This window comes from Pimephales promelas, chromosome 2, assembly GCF_988280905.1.
Source record: "Pimephales promelas chromosome 2, fPimPro1.hap1.1, whole genome shotgun sequence".
Classification (NCBI taxonomy): Eukaryota; Metazoa; Chordata; class Actinopteri; order Cypriniformes; family Leuciscidae; genus Pimephales; species Pimephales promelas.
Window position 1 is genome coordinate 4,816,374 of NC_142770.1, and position 21,788 is coordinate 4,838,161.

Here is a 21,788-nt window from a genome sequence, read left to right on the forward strand (position 1 = left end):
ATATACAAGATTATCCTAGAACAGCCTTCACCTCCCTCCAATATAAATAAACGGGAAAAAAAAAATCACAGTTGATTAGACATTGTTCATATTTGATTTGTACAGCTAGTTAGCTTTAGTAAATGTCAAAAGTTGAATCCTAATGTTACAGGTGAACATGAGTCCATCAGTAAATAATGTACAGAGACGCTCACTCTATAAATGATTAACTTAGTTCAGATATTTCTGATAACAAACTCAGATTCCAGCTGTGATTGAAACAGATCAGTTTTAATGTCATTCGTCGCATGAACACACATTTCATGACATTTCATCGTTCCAGAAAATAAAATAAAATTTTAAAGCACATTTTCACTTTGCTGTTGCAACTTGAAAAAACAAACAACAAACAAATGCCTTAAAAAAAGTGGAAGGCACCAAGTTCTGTCTTCTACTGAGGTTGTGTTTTTCTGGGGCCTATAATACTCTAAGACACTGACATGAATTTCCTGAGAACATTTACAATAAAGTACACCGTGACCCTTCTAAATCCTGCAGTTGATTCGGGAAACACAGATGTCAGAGTTCAGAGAGATCTGGTGATGTTCTCTAAGACATCGAAAATCAAACAGGATAAACTTAAGAAACAGAGATTTCGGAAGTATTTCGTGTATTCAAGTGAAAAGCTTAAAACATCATTCAGATGCGTTATACCACTTAAAGTGCTTGCACAGCAGCCACTTACAGGTATAGAACATAAAACACAACAATATGTTGCAAATGAAAATACAGTTGCCATTTTTATCCACAGTGTCTTCCGTTACAGGTTCAGTTCCTGAGATTGAGAGTTTGAATAAGAATGGTGATATTTCAGGGATCAACCCTCGTAGGATTTTAACTGACTTTCTTTAACCACAAAGCTATACGCCATTACAAACATGAACACAAAGTTCTTCATAGACTTAAACAAAAAAGGATTCCAGCTGAAAACACCAGCGTGAAGTAATGTGATTATCAGACACAACAGCATGCTGGTGTTTTCATCAGGATGTGCCTCTAGTTTCTTGAGCAGCAAAGAGACTTCTTTTAAAAACATTCAGGCACTTAAATACTTCTTTTGGTCACCAGTGTACATTAATCCAAGACATTTTTGGAAATATTTATTTTGAAGGTGGGGTTGTGTGTCACGGATTGTGAAAAGAAATGTGTTTTGCCCTGTATTGGACATTTCTTTGTTGACTACTTAACGTATTTATATTCTGCAGTTGTATGAATGTAATGGTTGCTGTTTCAATATGCTAACTAAATAAGCTAAACAACCAATGCCTCTACAATCATTTTGTCAAATGCTAACGTTTTGTTTAGAATACTGTTTTTTTGATACTAAAGACTTGATTTTTTTTTTCTTCTGATATCTGAGTAATGCATGTTTTTTTGTGTTGTTTTTTACCAAAAAAAAAAAAAAAAAAAAAACCTGTCATAACCTTCTTCCTTCCCTCGCACTTTGTAACATATCTTTCCCTTGTGGGTCAAAATTACCCCAAGTAATTTTTTTTTTTTTTTTTGAATTTGCAATTTTTTTATATATACATTTTGTTCCTAACAGTATTTTTCTAACAATATTTTATATTCTGCAGTTGTATGAATGTAATGGTTGCTGTTTCAATATACTAACTGAATAAGCTAAACAACCAATGCCTCTACAATCATTTTGTCAGATGCTAACGTTTTGTTTAGGATACTGTTTTTTTAACAATGTGTGCAGTGGTTGACTTCGTTAAAATTAACACAAAACCCCACCTCATTTTTATACGTGTAAAAAAAATGAACACATAATTTCCAGCATTGGCATATTTAAAATGTTTGGTAACGCTTCCTTTTACAGTCCTGTTACCCACGTACTATGTACTTATTTTAGTAACTACAATTACTGGGTAATAACTAGTACTAACCCTGAACCTACACCTGTTCCATGTATTTACCTTATATTAGCCAGTACTTTCTAGGTAAGTACACTGTAAATACTGTACTGTAAAAGGGAGCGGTACCAAATGTTTTAAATACAAAAATGGTTTTGTGTAATCATTTTGTCTAACTGATTGGAATGTCAGTAGTAGTAATGTAGGATAAAAATGCAAATTAATTATATTTCAAAATTATGAAATTTAATTTATATTTCAGTTACAATAAAAAAAAAAACCTGGAAAAGTCTAACAGTGTCTAACACCCTTCACTGTGATTCTTTGCCTGTCATTTACTCTTCCTCTTTTATTTTTTATTTTATATTTATCATTGCATTTACAGTATCACACACAAAAAGCCCTGCTGGATATTTTAGCAAATGTAAAAAGCACATCATCGCTCTCTAGTGTCCAAAGCAGAAAATCACATCTCTATTTCTCTAGAGATGCTGTTGTCCAAGATGTCATGTTTCCCTTTAATAAAATCAGCTTTTTGAGAGGTTTAGCACGCTCATGCTCTCTACTGAGATCGTGAAACAGCAATGTTGAAAACTGACTAATATTATGCGTTGTGTTATATATTGTTGTCAATTGACAATATAGTTATATTACTAGTATGAGCACAGACTCAATTCAGTACCCGAGTGTTTGACTGACAGCCACTCTGTGAAGATCTGGACATTACTTCATTACCTCTATATAATGAAAATCAAAGCACTCTATTGTATTGCTGCCAACACATTTCTTTGTTTCTTATTTTATAGCTTATTAACTGTTTGTATTTCTCAAGCAACGTTTACATAATAAAAAAATAAATAAAAATAAGATCTATATTTTGACATGCATTTTTTAAATGACTTAACTGAATTAGAGTAAATTAGTTTGAATTTGAATTAGTTGAGATGCTGTTGAGGGTGATATTTCAGTATTGTGCCTAATAGTGTAATCTTGGTATTGTGGCACTATTTTTCCTCTTCGTGTGGATCTAAATAATAAAATAAATAAAAGTTTGTAGACCAACTTGATGATGGCTTGAGAAAGCATAGCAGGGACATTATAAGAAGTTAAGGTTTTCAGTTTAAAGGTTATATGTTTAAATAGTTTTAAGTTTTAGTTTAGTATAGTTCTACAAGCTAGTGGGTAGAAAATATTAGATACAACGGAAGCTTAAATTTAATTCATGGCTTATAATATTACACAGAACGGCAGCTTAATTGAGTCTAAAGGGTTTCTGGCAGTTTAAATGAGACTTTTGAACATTCAGTCAATGTAACAACATAGGGATTATATTAAAGTTTTGATGGTAATATTTTGGATCTCCTAAGTTCATATAGAAAAGTAGGAGAGTTAGGGAGAAGAAGAAGAAGAAGAAATGAGTAGATCAGAATGTTGATTACTGTGGTCTCTACTTGGTGTCTCAATGCCAGCCTCGGGCACAGGCAGATAAGAGGAATCGCCATCCATCTGTAAGACACCCTGTAATAAAACAGATTGACAGAAGGTAAAAGAAAGGAATAGGACTGATGATTCATTGACACAAATAGAATGATACTAAAGACATGAATTTTTTTTCTTCTGATATCTGAGTAATGCATGTTTTTTTGTGTTGTTTTTTACAAAAAAAAAAAAAAACAAAAAAAAAAACACTGTCTCAACCTTCTTCCTTCCCTCGCAATTTGTAACATATCTTTCCCTCGTGGGTCAAAATTACCCCAAGTAATTTTTTTTTTTTTTTTGAATTTGCAATTTTTTAGCATTGCTTTTGATTTTTTTTTTTTTTACCTTTAAATAAACAATAAATAATACATAAATAGCAATTTCAGCACACTCCTCACATTAAGTTAAATTCCATAACCATTTGAATTCAGGTCAAAATCTTACATTGGGCCTCTTTGCCAATCTCTAGTGGAAAAATAATAATATAACATGATATTTCATACTTTAGCCACTGAATAGCCTTATAGCTCTTTGCAGCAAATGAGCATCAGCAATCAGCAAGTATGCATTAAGCTAGTAGATAGTAGACATTATAAAATACATTTTTGGTAAATATTTTGAATTTGTTGTTAGAATTTTTAGGTTTTTCTATGTGTACTGAAGCATTCCTCGCATTCCAGTAATTCCTAAGTTTTTAGTTTGTCAAACTGACTTGTGAGGGAAGGATTCGTTACTTTTAAAAATTTCAACCACAAAACTTCTCAAATCCATTTTTTTTTGTTAGTATTCATGGTTCATGTGCGACAAAAATATTCTTATTTTCAGAACTCAAAAATTCCTCCGCACAGCAAAAATAGCTTTTGTTGAAACCATCTTCATAAACAACCTACACATCTAGAATGCTTGAACTATCATACTGGTGAATATGAATAATACAGTACTGGGGCCTCATGTATAAACGTTGCGTACGCACAAAATGGGCATAGAAATATGCGTACGCATTTTTCCACGCGCACATCGGGATTTATAAAAAATAAACTTGGCGTAAATAAGTGCGCACCGTAAGGATGCTCTTGACCGTGCGTACGCACTCTTTTAGAAGAGTATGGGTTTTGGCGACACCGATGGTGAGCTGGAGTCAAATGTCTTTTTGCTCACTATTAGACAGAGAATCTAAAGAAAATTATACATCTACAGAAAGATAATACAAATATAATTTCACAAACCTATCATCACTTGAAGCAAACATCCATCCCTTCTTAAATGACCGCGCCAGCACGCGCGTTGGGCCGTTTGGTGAAACTGACGCATATAGCCTATAATCTAACGGCAGATGGAGTAAAACCGTAAATCTTCATTATGAGTCCAAATCATAAATACAGTCCATATTCACAATTACAGTTTAAATAAATAAGAGAATGGTTTAAACTATGTTTTACTTCTGATATGAACATTTAGCTAGATTAAATATGCCATTATCATTAATGGAGTTAAACTCTTAAACTACATGAAATCATTACTGAGAAGTTACAATATATATATATATATATATATATATATATATATATATATTCAATAAATAGAAATAGACCTATTTGTTGTGGATGCATTGCTTTTGAACACTTTTCTTCTGGCATGCTGTGTTTTGATGTTTTAACTAGAGATTGTCTGAGAAAACTGTTTCGTACAAATAATGCACAACCATCTCTATCTCTTTCCATTAAAATATGAATCAATTAAAAATACTATTTGGCCAGTGGAAAAGATTGAGAAAAACTTTCTCTGAAATGTATTTAACACTATTTGATTTATTCATTCAAAAACAAGGCAAGGATATAGGCTACTAAAAAAAATGTTTGTAATAATGTGACGGCACATCTGCATTTCATATTGTCCTAACGTCTTGTACCGTTAAACTTGGTATCACGTGGATGAATAATCATATGCAAATGATATGCAGATGAGGATATGCATATTTAAACTAGGCGTTGTAATCTCCATATATGGTTATTTCGGGGAGGAGACGCACGTGCGCATAATCTCCCGCTGACTGGGATTTATAAAGTGAATTCTGCGCAGGTTCTGGCGTACGAACGGTTTTATAAATCTGAAAACTTTTGTGCGTACGCAAATTCTGCCTTATGTGCGTACACACACTTTAAGGATGAAATCTACGCAAAGTTTTATACATGAGGCCCCTGGTGCTCTTACCTACTCTCTTAATAAAGTTGCATATTCACTGCACGTGCGTGCGTGTGTGAGCAAGACACCTAACCCCAGCTGGATGGCACCTTGCATGGCTGACACTGCCGTCGGTGTATGAGTGAGTGATTGAATGGGTGAATGTGAGGCAAAAATGTAAAGCGCTTTGGTGGCCATTGGGTCTGTGAAAGCGCTATATAAATGCAGTCCATTTACCATTTACCACGAAGTCTTTTACCACGAATTTTTTGTCATTTAGTTTATTTGGGAGTTTATTTGTAAGAAACATTTATATTACACCGTGATCATAGACTAGAGTTGTAACAGCCTCTATGGCAAATAAACAGAATTATAAAAATATAATGACAGCAATAAAAATTATTTTAATTTTATAATAACAAACTGTATTCATTTTTATTGTATTGTAAAACAGTATGGGAGCAGTGCAGTCTTGAAGTGTCAGTTATAACTGGTGTTTCTATACAATGATTTCTGAGTGAAACTACATAAAACACTCAAACATGTTACAAACTCACAGATCTGAATCAGTTTTCTACAGGCAGATTCAGTACTCATATATCTTACCCCAGAAGGGGGATCCATACTGTTGCCCAATGCTGTTACACTGCCTGTGCAGTCTGCGTGGCCTGCACACAATACATTGCTTAGTAAGATTTAAATTTTCAAATAATAAATATCACATTTTCATCTTGTTAAATCAACTGAATGTAATACTCACGTCTGTAATTCACAGCAGCAGTTGCAGCAGAAAGCAGCAGAACACCAAGAACAACAGCGACAGGGACAGCAACAGCGACAGCATGTGTTCCTGCTACAACAGCTGAAGACAGACCGTCATTATTACTTACAGAGTGACTGATACAAACAACTATACCAGTTGCTACTTTGGTCATCATTTGTATCACATTGAATTAACTTCCTGTCTGTGTCTCACTCCACAGTGTAACTGCGGTGTGGCAACCGAACCTATTCTTGCAAGAATAAATACTTCTCTTTTTTTATTAATTTGACTGATTTTCATGTTAATTGGATTAAATTATCGCAATTATATTTTAATATTGGGTTCAAGTCATTATTTCGAAGAGACCACAATGAAAACATTTACTGGGTTGATTAAAGTGACTTAGTGATACTCACCAGTGACAGTAACACTGAAGTTCTTCATGATGCTGAATCTGATGTTGCTGATCTGTAGTGTATATTCTCCAGAGTGTGTGTTTCTGGTGTGTGTGATGGTCAGAGATCCAGTCTGATGAACCAGCTTCAGTCTGTCTCTGAATCTCTCTTTACACTGATCATCTGTACAGATCTGACTCTGATCTCCAGTGTTTTCAGCGATGAGAGTTTCATTAAAATACCACATAATCGAATTATTTGTTTTTTGTATTTGACCAGGATCTAAAGTGACAGATTCTCCCTCCTTCACTGACTTCCTCTTCATTTTATCTCGTTCTGAAGCAAGAACATCTGAAACACAAACCAACAGCTGATTGTAGATCTACACTACATCAAGAACGGTGGATATAAAAATGTACTTATCTTTACTTTCAGCCAATTTCCCATTTGTTGACCTTTAGTGCTTATAAAACACAATTTGCACAATTTTCGGACTTGAAGTCGGACAAAAACTACGATAAAACCTGTTGGAAAGCATATTTTGCAGCGATTTTTGTGTGAGCATATCAGTGAACACCCCAGACCACTCGGTGAGTTTCACGTCTTTGTAAACTAAAGTTTTATGCGTTTTTATGAATGATTGTTCGATTGCACCTATGCTACCATTGTAAAGGTGAGGGGGGGGGGGTGCTAACACAGAATCCAAAAATTCTCGTGACAGGAGCATCTGTCTAAAAAACCATCTTAACTATTCTACTTCATCAGGGACGATCTTAAAACAGGGCTTTAATTGTAAAATACCGAACTTGTCCTTTAAAGTTACAGTTCTTGTTTTTGAACTTCGCAACTTACCACGAACAGAAATTTGGAATTTCTTCATGATGGTGGTCCTGCTGTTGATGATGGCTAGTTTATAGAGTCCAGAGTGTGTGTTTGTGATGTTCATGATGGTCAGAGATCCAGTCTGATTATCCAGTTTCAGTCTGTCTCTGAATCTCTCTTTACACTGATCAACAGTACAGATATTACTGAGATCTCCACTGATTTGAGTGATGCCAATGTCATTAAAATACCATACAATATTTTTTTGTTGGTTTGATTGAACGTTAGTGTGTAGAGTGACTGAATCTCCCTCCATAACAGACACTGGCACTTCATCTGTATCAACACCAGACACATCTGAAGAAGAAATGAACAGTTAATTATACGCCAAACAAAATTACAAACAGGAAAGTGCTGTGGAAATGTTTTCTACAGATCAAAAAGATTGCAAATAGAGAAATATGTCTGGATTCATAATGTAACATGCAAACAAACAGCAGAAGAACTTAGTTGATTTACACATTCCACTCATCAGACAAATACACATATTCAGTCTCAATGATGCTCTTATACATGATGACTTCTTATAGTGGATTGACTGATGAGATCAAGAATGTATATATTTAATGAGTCAATACTATTATACTCACTTGCGACAGTAGCAATGAACCTCTTCTTGATGGTGCTTCTGCTGTTGATGATCTGTAGTTGATAGAGTCCAGAGTCTGTGGATCTGGTGTTTGTGATGGTCAGAGATCCAGTCTTTTTGTCCAGTTTCAGTCTGTCTCTGAATCTCTCGGTGCCTTTATTACACTGAACATCTGTACAGATAAAACTGTGATCTACAGTGATTTGAGCGATACGAATGTTATTGAAATACCATTTAATCTTCTCTTGTTGGTTTGCTTGAACACCAGTTTTTAGAGTGACTGAATCTCCCTCCATCAGTGGCACTGCATCTTTATCTACACCAGACAAACCTGAAGAAGAAGAAGGATATGAATATGAAGAATATGAAAAGCTACTGAACTAAACCATCCAAGGTATTATCACATAATTATTTTTGGTTGATATTGCACACCCCAAAATGTAGCAAATGCAAACAGACAGCAGAAGAACATCATTAATTAACATGTAGGGGCAGATACAAGCTCACACATCATTAATATGCTGACATAACATAACTCTGGAGCGGTTCGTTTGTGGTGAGAACGTGATCCGACCTCGAACAGACCCAACTGCCAAATAACAGCGCATTTTTGGACTAAACCAGCTGCAAAACAAAATGATTATTTATATAGCCAATATCGCTCCCTTTAAGCCATGACTGACTTACCGCGTTCTGCACTCTCACTAAAACACTCATCATAAACACTGAAGTTGTTTGCACAGGGAATCAATTTGGCCAATAATGGCAGACAGGAAACAAGGAGCTGGCTGAAGTTCAGGAAGTAGTGCAGCTGGGCATAAAGCCAATTCATGAATATCCAAAGGTCAATCATATTAATAACTGTTATGTGTCCGACGTTGTAGAGTAATCCATAAAACGCATTACCATTCTGATACATCGACTTGCAGAGGAGCCTGTATAATACTCTATTCCACTACTTCTTCTGTTAAAACATATGCCTGAATTAAACCTGTATTTCCACTTGCCATTGTGCAGCGTTTACTAGAACAGTTAGTTAATTATTAGTAAAGTATAGTTTATTAGTAAAGTTAAGCTTGTGGATCTCTGCAAGTGGTGCTCGCTGTAGAGTCAAATAACGCCTAGCGATCTGATACTAATTAAAGGCATGAATGTTGTTTTTTTTGTTGTTGTTGTTTCATAGTACAAAACAGTTTGTCAATCAAAAAAACATTATTGACTACAGAGGGACTTTTAAAAATACCTACTTACCACGAACAACAATAGAGTAGGGTTCTCCACCGCCATTAATTATGCTGGAGATCCATAGATCATAGAGTCCAGAGTCTGTGGTTCTGGTGTTCATGATGGTCAGAGATCCAGTCTGATGATCCAGCTTCAGTCTGTCTCTGAATCTCTCTTTACACTGAACATCTGTACAGATCTTGCTCTGATCTCCAGTGATTTCAGCGATGCTAATGTTCTTAAAATACCATATCATTTCTCCATGTTTTTTTCTTTCTGTAAGATATTTTAGAGTGACTGAATCTCCCTCCATCACGGACACTGGCTCTCTATATGCTGCACCACATAAAACACCTGAAGAAGAAATAAACAGAACCCAAACAACGACACAAAAATCACGTTCACATTCATTATTAATTTTGATAGTTGACCAGAAGAGACTGTAACAAATATACCTTAGAATGGTCAAACAAAACACACACAGGCCTAATTTACGTCGAATATGAAATTAACTTTTTGTTAGACGTTGGTTCAGCGACGTTCATCAATTAACGTTAAATTGACGTTCGTTCATCGTTCTCCTAAAGAGACCAAACTAATCATAACTTACAAATGTCTTACCGTACATAAGTAAATAAATGCGAAACCAGCGCATATTTGAGACAATCAAGATTTCCACAATGTTTGCCTGAACTGACAGCAGATTCGGTGATGGAAAAAGTGCTGTTTCACCATTGAAACTGAAACTAGCCTAGCCTGATGTGATGATTCCAACGCTCTGTTTGTAGAGATGGGTGGTTAGGCTTGTTTGAGCCCTGCCCTGCAATGAAGAGAAGAGATGAGAGGAGAGAAAAAAAGTGCAGCAAAGAAAGAAGGACGTGCACTCTCTCGAAATAAACATAAATCATATATCACACAGGCGGACCTCGAGTATATTCACGCTCATGCGCAGTGTTGCTGCTCGCTGGACATCACTGGTTCTGTTGTTTTAATACGTACAACATCCAAATCATTTGCTATTTTATTCCATTCGAAATGCGTGTTTTCCATTATTTTCTACTTTAATATAGGCATGTTTTTATTTATTTATTTATTTATTTATTTTTTATTTAGAAATATGACAGTTAAAAGAAACAGACATAGCACTGGCAAAAAATTTAGTAATGGTCACACATAATTTATTTCGCACAAAAAAAAAACATTATGGGGTGAATTAAGGGGAATTGGGGCATAAGGACTGGGACAGTAAGTATACAGAGTGTATTTTCTCACCTAATGAGTAAAAATAAAAAACCTTTTTTTTTTTTTTTTTTTTTGCTGAGCCCTAGCTGTGTGATTACTGGCCTGAAACACATGAACTGAGGAAAATGACATCAGCTTTCGGTGATTTCATAATAAGGTCCTAAAATGGTTGTACTATATTGTACAAACTTTTGATTGAAACTCAAATATGATGCACTACTGATAGAAAAGAAAAAAAGTTATAAGTTATATTTGTTTCTATTTTCAGTATAGGTTTTTATTTTGTCCTAATAGAATGATTTTGGGTGATTAGGACAGTGCTTAAAGGCTTTTGCCAATTACGGAAATGGTTAACCTCGCAATAGAGAACCACCATTGTTTATGCTCGTATGCTCTAAATCAGTGGTTTCCAACCTCTTTATTTGTGTAAGCCCTAATCAATAACAAAAATATTCATGAACTAGCTAGATTTTGCTCAAATAAAATGGTTTTCAAGCATGAAAACCTGTTCTAGAAGAGCCCAGAAACAAAATCAAGATTTGTGAAAGGGAATAATATGGCTTCTTTAAACGTAATGAGTTAAATCCAGATAAATTGCTGACTGAATTTGATGGGGAAATATTTGAAGCACAAATCCTGGCTGCGGATGAGAGGATGTGATGTGAAGTTGCTCAGTCTAAAATGATACTTGATCATATTTAAAATATGATAAGTGTGTTTCTTTAGTTTTTCTCCGTGTCAAACAATTTGTCTGATCACGGTATATTGTTTCCATAGTTTAAAAAAGTCAAAAGCTAGTAGCAGGTCAGGAAGAAGCTCTTCACCTTTAAACACACCTGATCTGAATGCTCACTTTCACCCACAAGATGTTTGTCCCCGACAGATCATGTTTCTCTGAAACCTATGTGCAGGTTTCAGTTTGACTCAGAAGATGAACGTCACATGGCATATGGTTTTAATTGTGTGCTTTGGTGTTTCCGTACACTAAAACTATAAATATATTCAAGCATTTTAAAATCGATAGAGTCTGGATCCATTTTACTATGACATGTAGTACTACAAACCTTAAAAAAAGCAAAATAACAATCAATGTCAAAAAATGATAAATGTTTTACACCTTCATGAACGGTTAACACACACACACACATATTTTAAACACATTCATGTTCAGAGCATCAAACGTTGTCAGAGGGAGGATTCACAAACCAGAGGAACAGCTCGAGTGTTTTCATCGGATATGGTCTTTAGATCAGATTGTTCAGTGAACCGTTGAATAAATGATTCACATGTTTGTTTTGTTCTGTGTGTGCTGGTGGACACTGATCGGTAAGTTATAAAAGCATTTTATAATATATTTACGGCTTCATTTCTTTATGTATCAGGATAATAAAGAGATATCGCTTTCATCAGCAGAGTCAAAAAATCACAAAGTTTTTAATTGGATTTTCTGCACTTTCTATTGTGATTGTAAATTTGTCTAGATTTCCTAAACCATTGACCTGCTTGCAAATCACAGGCGTCTTTTGTCATAATATCTTAAGATCAAGAATTAAAGTGCAATTTTATACAGCAATTTCTAAGAAATATTTTTTTTTTTAAATGATTTAGCTTATACTACAAAGTGGAAGTTTGGATAAAAAGTGTGGAAACCCTGACTAAAATCAAATAATGAATCAGATGCAGTGAGCCTGTTTTGTCCAATGATCTATTAGAATAAATTAAGATGTAATTATCATCATGTATTTATTCTTTAAAAACTTTACAATTTGATCTTACTCCACTGCAGATAAGTTTAAAATAAAATAAATATTTAATTCAGTGAATAGAATAAAATCTAGCTGATTTCAGGCTTTATAAAAAGATTTAATACGTCCATATTCATTTTCTTTTAGGTGTGTCCGGTGCCGAAACAAATGAAATTCAGTCAGTGTCAGTGATGGAGGGAGATTCTGTCACTCTACAGTCTGATGTTAGATTAGCCCTACATAAAGATCAAGACCTTGTGTGGAAATTTAGAAATGAAACATCTTTCATAGCTAAAATTAATAATAAGAAGCAAATCTTTTTCACATCTGATGGTCCTGATGGGAGATTCAGAGACAGACTGAAGCTGGACGATCAAACTGGATCTCTGACCATCACACACACCACAACTGAACACACTGGAGTTTATCGACTAGAGATAAGTGGAGCGAAACTGACATCAAAAACATTCAGTGTTTCTGTCTATGGTGAGTAGAGATCATTTATCCAAACATTCACATGTTAGTTTTATAAATTTACTCTAAACTCATAGCATTAATGTAAAAATAAGAACGCTGATTTGTTCATATTTCTTTCACGTTATCCAGCTCGTCTGCCTGTTCCTGTCATCAGTAGAAACTGTTCATCATCATCAAATTGTTCAGTGGTGTGTTCATCATCAGTGTTGAGTGTGTGTGATGCGACTCTGTCCTGGTACGCAGGAATGAGTGTATTGTCCAGCATCAGTGTGTGTGATCTCAGCATCAGTCTCTCTCTACCTCTGGAGGTGGAATATCAGGATAAAAACACCTACAGCTGTGTGCTGAACAATCCCATCAGCAACCAGACCACACATCTGGACATCAACACACTCTGCAGACACACATGTGCAGGTACACCACCACTCATCAGATATGTGTGTTTACTGACCTGATCCCGGGACTCATTCTTTCTGTATCATTACAGCGGACACACACTCTCCAGTATCTCTGATAGTGTTGATCTCTTCTGCTGCTGCTGGATCTCTGATGATTGTAGTTATAGTCGTGATCTGCAAGAAACACAGAAAAACTGTTCGTGAAGGCAAGCGTTTTAACTACAACTTTTAAAAAAGTAATATGAAAGAATACTCTAATATTAAAATTTTCTTACAATTATTTTCAAAACTTTCATAGTTAATGTCACATAGGCCTAGTTCCTTTTTATTAGAAGAAATGAAAATCATGTGTGCTCTTGGGTTTGGCACCTAAACTGAAATATGTATTCATGTCATGTCACTAGACCGCACTCTTTACTCGTCTCACTCACACAAACGGCATTAAAACACACTTCAAATGCAAACACAGAAGTTCATTTCTACATTATTTTAAGGATTTTTTTTCTATTTATGAACCATCTTGCATGTGTTTAAGGTTTTAGTCTGTTCCTGGTGTTCAATAAACTTTTTTCCCCCCATTATTTTTGAGCTTTAATGAAAATTATATTAAAATAATTTCTAAATATAAATATTGCGTACTCTGATGACTTTTTTATGACTGTTTAAAACTGTTGTCAAATTGAATTTTTTTTTTAAAAAAATGCAGTATTAAATATTTTTTAAATAATTACATTTCTTGATAAGAGACTTGTTAATAATTCATGTTGTAAATAAACAGATCGAGTTAAGATTGCTTGTTTAATGCAGCATATTTTGCATCTATTCTTGTTTAAACAGTTCAGACTTGTGAAGAAGGAATTACTTACACTAAGCCAAGGTTCTACAAAAGAAATGAACAATCGGTAAGATCATTTAATCTCAATCTTTATGCTGCCTTCTCATATTAGTTAAAAATTGGACATGGTTCTCTCAGGTTAAAAATTTGAATGCTATGAGCTTGTAATCATGACTTCAGAAGCGGGACGGACATTTTGGATAATGCATTAGATATCATCAGTCTCGGTGTATATTCAGCCGTGAGTCACACATTTAGTTGTTTGAACGCTTGAGTTTTTGTCTGTTTAATGACATATCAGCACCATATTACAACAGCAGCATTCAATATGAATAGCAATAAAAAAAACTGAATGAGATTAGTAATACTGTTAAGATTACTAGTGGTTACAGTCTCACTACAAGACAAATGCCAAAAGAAATAAGGTATATTTTCAAAAAGGTTTAGTGTCAGGCGCAGACAAGGCCAAAATAGCAAACTAAAACAAATATTAGTTTAACCTCTACAATTCCTAAAACAAAAAATAGAGAAAACTAAATACAACGTCAACTTACCTATCTCCCTAAATCAAAAACAAAGTGAAAAGATAGAAAAAATAAAATGGTATAAAATGGTAAAATGGTAAATATAAGAGGGTATGGTCAGTGTAAATAATAACAGATTGTGAACAAAAATGTTGGATGGAAAACATGAAAAACATTGATTGGTAATATCAGCCTGGGCAGATAAGTGTGACAATTTCAAGTTCAACAAAGTTTCAGAATTTGGTCAACGAGCAGACAAGAACGAGGCACTGTTGATTTCCATATCATCACTTTCAGGTGAATATTCTGACAATGGCAGTATGGCACAGTCTCTGGTACAACAGTAGCAACACGCTTGTTGACCTCATTAGCATCAGAATGTGACATGGTCATTTTAACTTGACAAACTTTTGACATCATTTTACGGTCAGGGGTATTAACAACATAGTGGTCGGTATATTTCCATTCCATTGACTCCCATTCATTTTGAAAGTATGAAAATAAAGTTATTCACTCTCACAGTGATCTGAGGCGTCCAAAGACTCCATTTGTCCAGTGTATAAAAGGCTCCATTACCTTGTATCTTACAGTACGTTACAGCCTCGTAGAAGCCTTTTTGGAAAAATAGACTAACGATTGCGTCATAACACTCCATTGCACAGTAGAGAAGTTACCGTGTAGACAGGGGGAGAAGCTCATGGCAATCTTTTACCGTCTATGAGGCGATCGGGGGGACATGAAGGCATAAAGTCAAGGAGAAGCCCATAGGTAGAGTCCATAAAGGCAACGGGACAAAATATTTCAATTCAGATTGGTCTTGGCACAGCTACTAGAATACGCAGAACTGTCAGAACGGTTGCTCACGTCACATCTCCGTCGTCAAGCTCAGTTCGAGCCTGCGCAGTTGGGCTTTGATTTTCTCTGTTGAAGTCTGTGGGGTCGCTGTGTCCATTTCTTTAACTCTCTGTGGGAGACAGGAATCATGACAGACACAATGATGAACAAGTAACAATAATATTCACAATAACATATTGTTTTACTGAATAATTAAGTAAATCTAATTTCTATTCTATACTTTGAGGGTAGTACGCAAGTGACAAGCAGTTGTACCCCTAAAGGCACACATTTTGCATTTTATTTTCCCTGACAGTGAATACTTAAAGGAGTCGTTCACTTTTAAAAAAAAACTTTTGCTGATAATTTACTCACCCTCATGTCATCCAAGATAAAAAAAAATTAAGGTTTTTGACGAAAACATTCCAGGATTTTCTCCATATAATGGACTTCAATGGGGTCCAAACAGTTCAAGGTCCAAATGAGAGTTTCAATGCAGCTTCAAAGGGCTTTAAACGACACCAGACGATGAATAAGGGTCTTATCAAGCCAAACGATCGCTCATTTAAAAAATAAATAAAAAAGTTTAAGTTTTGTAAGCACAAATGCTCTTCTTGCTCTGTTCTGTGATGCGCGTTCGTGACTCGAACTCGTTCTTCAAAATGAACAAATCTTTTTTTGAAGTCATGACTCGGAGGGTCCTAGATAAGATCCTTATTCATCGTCTGGTGTCGTTTAAAGCACTTTAAAGCTGCACTGAAACTCTCATTTGGACCTTGAACCGTTTGGTTCCCAATGAAGTTCATTAAATGGAGAAAATCCTGGAATGTTTTCATCAAAAACCTTCATTTCTTTTCAACTGAAGAAAGAAAGACGTGGACATCTTGGATGCCATGGGGGTGAGTAAATTATCAGCAAAAGTTTTTTAAAAAGTGAACTACTCCTTTAATTCCAATATTTGATTTTAAAGAAGTTGATTATTTTTTAAGATGAACAATTTTGCAACTATTGCATCACCAATGTAAAATGTTGGCCTTGAAGCAAAACCACTCTAATCTACCTTATGTCACCTTATGTAGGATGTCACATTTCTAATTTAATAACTTTTATTGCATCTTGTGTGATGTGTTTTACAGAAAGTTGAAGAGGAGGATCATGTAGAGTATGTGCCTGTTACCATGACAAGATCATCAAACTTCAATCTTTAAGTACCAGATTGACACAAGACATGTTTGATCTGTTGAGTGGATGATCAGCTTGTCCGTCTCCTGCTAGACGTTTGTGTTTGATGTCAGTTTGTTAGTGTGTTTAAGGTGTCAGTAATGTGCCTGTATAAATAGCATGTGGCTGAGGGTGTTTTTTTTCCATTCGTGCTCAGTTTTACTTCTGCTCTACATAAAACAACTTCCAACAGATTAACTCAAAGCAAACATTATATATATAGTGCAAGATATTACAGTGTACATATGACATATAAAATGTCATATATTTTGTGTATGAGAAATATTAAGATATTTAAAGCGATTTGCATTGCTACAACATTGCTAATTTTCTTCTTGCGCAGTTTTTTTTTGTATTCATAACCTGACACAGTTCAGTAATATCACATATGAGTGCTGTTTTCCTGGATATCAGCACGATTTGAAAAGTGATATTCATATCACATTTTTTTAAACACTATTTTATGAATAGAAAGAAGTCTTAATGTGAAATAAGAATGTTTGTTATTTTAAAAATGTGTTTACTGTCACTTTTAATCAATGTAACCTGTCCTTGATGAATAAAAGAATAAATAAAACACCTGATGTTGCAGATTTCAATTCATCTGTAGCTCTTCATTTCTCTGTAATAAAACACAGATTCACACAAGGTAAAAGACATGAACAGGACTGATGATTCAGTTACACAGACACAGAAAGACTAGCCATAGTGTGTTTCATAATGATTTACATATCACAAACCATTCAGTAATTTTGTTTTTGTTTGTTTGTTTTATAAAATGGCTGACAAAAATAAAACTGCATATGTGATGAGCATTTAATTTTGCAGTTGAATTCTCATCCAGTGTGAAATCTAAAAAAAAATATATAAATAAAAAACTAAACCATACGTTAGATATGCTTTCAAATCGCCCTGACATATTCTGATAAAACTCTGGGGCCTATACCATGTACCCGGTTTTGGTGGCTATGTTTTGTTTAGTTTACGTCGACCCTGTGTTTTAGGCACCATGAAAGTGGTTTGGATTTTAGGTTAAGTTACACACCACGGCTAACCTGCTCTGGGGCAGGTTATGTTCCAGGTAAGAGGTTGCGAAACGAACTTGGACCAATCAGCTGTGAGCAAAGTGTCACATGTCTGACGCGATAAAGTCACTACACAGCAAATGATTTTAAAAGACAAAATCATGGCTTTTAGTAGATAAATTTGTATAATTTAGACATTATTTCTGTAATTATTATACCCTAAAATGATCTCAAATGTACAATTTGACAGAGAAAGTTGATGATCAGCATCATGGTACCAACTAAGCCTGGTTGGATTGGTTTGGTTTTGTCAACTCAAAACTAATCCTGTAACCCTGAGTTTGTTCAACTACCATCATAGTACAGGCCCCTGCACTCTAAATAAAGCTGCACTTTTTATTTTTATATTATTTAGTTTATTTGGGAGTGAAAGGGATAGTTCACCCAAACTGAAAAATCTGTCATCGTTTACTCATCCTCAAGTTGTTCCAAACAATGAGTTTATGTGCATTTTTCTACTGCAGAAAAAAAAGGTATTTTGAAGAATGTCAGTAACCAAACTACAACAAACCCAAAACACAGAGTACCAACCCAAAGTCTCCAGTTCCTGTAGAAAGTTCCTAGCGATCCTTCCAGTATCAACAATGGATACTGGCATTCATCAAAATATCTTCTTTTGTGTCCAGCAGAAGAAAGAAACTCATTCTGGTTTGGAGTAACATGAGTGTGAGTATATGATGAAATCAATTATTCCTATTTTGGCACTGCCTTGCTGAAGATCTGATTTACAGTGTACATTTGTTACAACCTGATCCTACCTAGGTCCTGAAACCATATTTTAAATACATTTTTATTTTATTTAATTATACAGTGCTAATATAAATATTTATTAATGCTACAGTAAATTTAGAGATTATTTTTGCACATTAAATCTCTTGATAATCTCTCTAAATCAGCTGTGTAATACTTACATTAGTTGGCACTGCTTCATTTCCCTCGTGGTGACGATAGTAAATCACAGCAGCAATTACAGCAGCAGAAACCAGCAGAACAACACCAACAACTATTCCTGTTATTGCTCCTGAAGACAGACCTGAATCTGTCATGATAAAGACATACAGTCATTATTATTAAATGTACAAAATATCGACCTGTATTTAAAAATTCTGAGATTACACTCACCAGTTACAGTAACACTGAATCTCCTGATGCTGCTAATGCGGGGTTGGCGACGGGGAACGTCGTTGCTGCTGTTGATGTGTAGTTGATATTCTCCAGAGTGTGTGTTTGTGGTGTTTGTGATGGTCAGAGATCCAGTCTGATGATCCAGCTTCAGCCTGTCTCTGAATCTCTCTTTACACTGTTCATCGGTACAGATCTTACTCTGATCTCCAGTGATTTCAGCTAAACGAGTATCATTATAATACCACATCATCACATCATTTGGGTGTTTTATTACACCAGGATCTAAAGTGACAGATTCTCCTGACTTCACTGACTTGGTCTTTGTCTCTGCACCAGGAACATCTGAAACAAAAACCAACAGATGCTGGAAGTGTTTGTGTGTCCATTTACAACAACATATTGCATCAAATCCTCGATACAAGAATGTGATAAAAGATGGTATGTTGAAAAATTATCATTTCCACCAGAACACAAAACACTTATTCACTTTTAAATCAAACTGAAGTGTTTATTAACTGAGATAATTCTATATATTCCACATTCAACACAAATGGGAACGTAAAGATGTGATTGATATTTATGAGGAAACAAAATGATGGCATGGTTAAAACATAGAAAACCTGCTTTAAAATCACTCACCATAAACAGTAACATTGAAGATATTTTCTCTGATGTTGCTGCTGATGATCTGTAGTTTATATTCTCCAGATAGTTTGTTTGTGGTGTTTGTGATGGTCAGAGATCCAGTCTGATTATCCAGCTTCAGTCTGTCTCTGAAACTCTCAGTGCCTTTATTACACTGAACATCTGTACAGGACTTACTGAGATCTCCATTGATTCGAGCGATGCGAATGTTATTAAAATACCATCTAATGTCATCTTTCTGGTTTGTTTGAACACCAGTGTGTAGAGTGACTGAATCTCCCTCCAGCACTGACACTGACACTTCAGACACACCTGATGAAAAAGTAAACAGTTAATAATAAGCCAAATAAAATTATAAAACAGGAAAGTGTTGTGAAAATATGTATACGTTTTTTTTTTTTTTTTTTACTCATTGAAATTTCAAATTTCCGAGTATGAATATAATATAATATTATTTAAAAAACGCAGTGGTGGAATGTAACGAAGTACAAATACTTTGTTACTTTACTTAAGTAAATTTTTCACGTATCTTTACTTTACTTGCGTAGAATAAATAGTGCATACTTTTTACTTCGTTACATTTTGCAGCAATTATTATACTTTCTACTCCACTACATTTTCTACAACTTCTGTTACATTTTCTGATCAGTTTTTCCCCTGACAAAACGTAATCTGATCGTCTGTTCGTTGCACGTTTGTCTCACCAGTGACGTTTGGTTGCATCAACTAAATCCGTCTAGCACGCAGTGTGTTTATCGTGCAATTTATAAGCGAAAATTTGTTTTTATGTGCATAGGAAACACATTGGTGACAATTTTTTTTCCCCATCATTATTGAACATCATTATAGGAGTATTAGGTTGAATGAGTTAGAATTAAATGTTTTATTAATCATTAGAAAATAGTCATTAAGAGAATCAATTGTTATGCAAGTACTTTTACTTTTAATACTTAAAGTACATTTAAAATCAGGTACTTTTTACTTAAGTATGGTTGTCATTGTGTTACTTCTACTTCTACTAAAGTAAATATTTATCTGTTTATTTGTACTTTTACTTAAGTACTGAGATTCAGTACTTCCTCCACCACTGAAAAAACGTCATAAAACGTGTTCCACTTTATTTAAACTCAAGTAAGGTACGACTTTTTTATTTTTTTACAACTTTTTTTTCTGTTTTAGTCCTGCTGATGGAACAAATAACTTTTCTTTTTCATGTAGATATCGTTGACAAACAGAGAGATTGTAATATAAAAGTGTCCTACCATTCACACGTAAATACGAAAACAACAAGATCAAAATAAAGAGAGGATTCATTCTTACTAATTTCACAAAAATAATAGTAAAAAATTCTTGCTACTTGTTGTTATCCCTCCCGCTTGAATTCTTCTTCTTCCTGTTTAATGGCGATTAACTCCTAAGGAGCATTATCGCCACCTACTGCTGCTAGATGGCAAATTAACCTTGGGTGATGAGTCTGGATTCAAAAAAAAAAAACTTTCTACCTATATCATCCCACATAGATCAACATTCATTATCATACCTGCAATAGAGGTTTCATTGGGCTTCATCCGGCGCTGCGTGTTCAGCTCCTCCGTCCACACTCATCCATCCCCCCTGGCAGGTTCAACATTACACACTTATAACCTATATCCCAAACCTGAATCATATATAAATGTAATTAATGCTCTATATATCTGTCTATCCATTAAACCTTTTCCTAGAATATCCTCATTCTTCATTCTTTCCTCTCCGTTCTTCAAATGACTGAATAACACATCCCGAAAAATATTATATTTACTACAACTAAATAATACATGACAAACATTTTCAGATACACCTGTATGTCCCAGTCTTAACCTAGACAGCAAAACCTCTTCTTTCCTATTTCCTCCCTGGCAGTTTACCCTCCCAACTATCTTTGCTACTACATTTATTCGCTCGAATTCTTCTTCTTCGTTTGATGTTTTATGGCGGTTGGCAAACCAACTTTCGGTGCATTACCGCCACCAACTGGACTGGAGTGTGAAGCACTTAAAAATGAAAACAATCAAATTAAAAAAAAAAACTTCTTTACTTCAAATTCTCCTGTCTTTTCCTATTTCTTTGAGATACTTCATTATCGCACTATATATTTTTACTTGTTCTACTTGCTTTCCCAATAAACTTACTTACTCCCAAACCCAATTTCCTTATTATCCTCTTAAGCACTAACCTTTCTTTTCCATATTTTCCAAATTTAATTAAAA

General features: G+C 34.8%; 1 protein-coding gene across 1 annotated transcript; it reads right to left on the reverse strand.

Moving 5' to 3' along the window:
• Positions 1 to 254: 254 nt before the first annotated feature.
• On the reverse strand, positions 255 to 20,923 carry LOC120486554 (uncharacterized). The gene is made up of 16 exons (XM_089132659.1): positions 20,805 to 20,923; positions 19,537 to 19,854; positions 18,895 to 19,239; positions 18,684 to 18,811; positions 18,304 to 18,417; positions 15,502 to 15,596; positions 14,663 to 14,670; positions 13,327 to 13,447; positions 13,014 to 13,177; positions 9,439 to 9,915; positions 8,189 to 8,518; positions 7,569 to 7,895; positions 6,738 to 7,067; positions 6,319 to 6,420; positions 6,165 to 6,226; positions 255 to 3,416 (listed from the first exon to the last, which is right to left on the reverse strand). The coding sequence occupies exons 1-16, from the start codon at positions 20,854 to 20,856 to the stop codon at positions 3,288 to 3,290; spliced, it is 3,102 nt and encodes a 1,033-aa protein (XP_088988785.1). The 5' UTR covers positions 20,857 to 20,923; the 3' UTR covers positions 255 to 3,287.
• Positions 20,924 to 21,788: the final 865 nt, after the last annotated feature.

Coding starts and splice junctions, on each gene's coding strand:
- LOC120486554 (XM_089132659.1), bottom strand. CDS start 20,856: ATGAATCCTCTCTTTATTTTGATCTTGTTGTTTTCGTATTTACGTGTG. Junction 8,519..9,438: donor CTACTCTATTGTTGTTCGTG/GTAAGTAGGTAT, acceptor CTTCTTCTTCAG/GTTTGTCTGGTGTAGATAAA. Junction 7,068..7,568: donor ATTCCAAATTTCTGTTCGTG/GTAAGTTGCGAA, acceptor TTTGTGTTTCAG/ATGTTCTTGCTTCAGAACGA.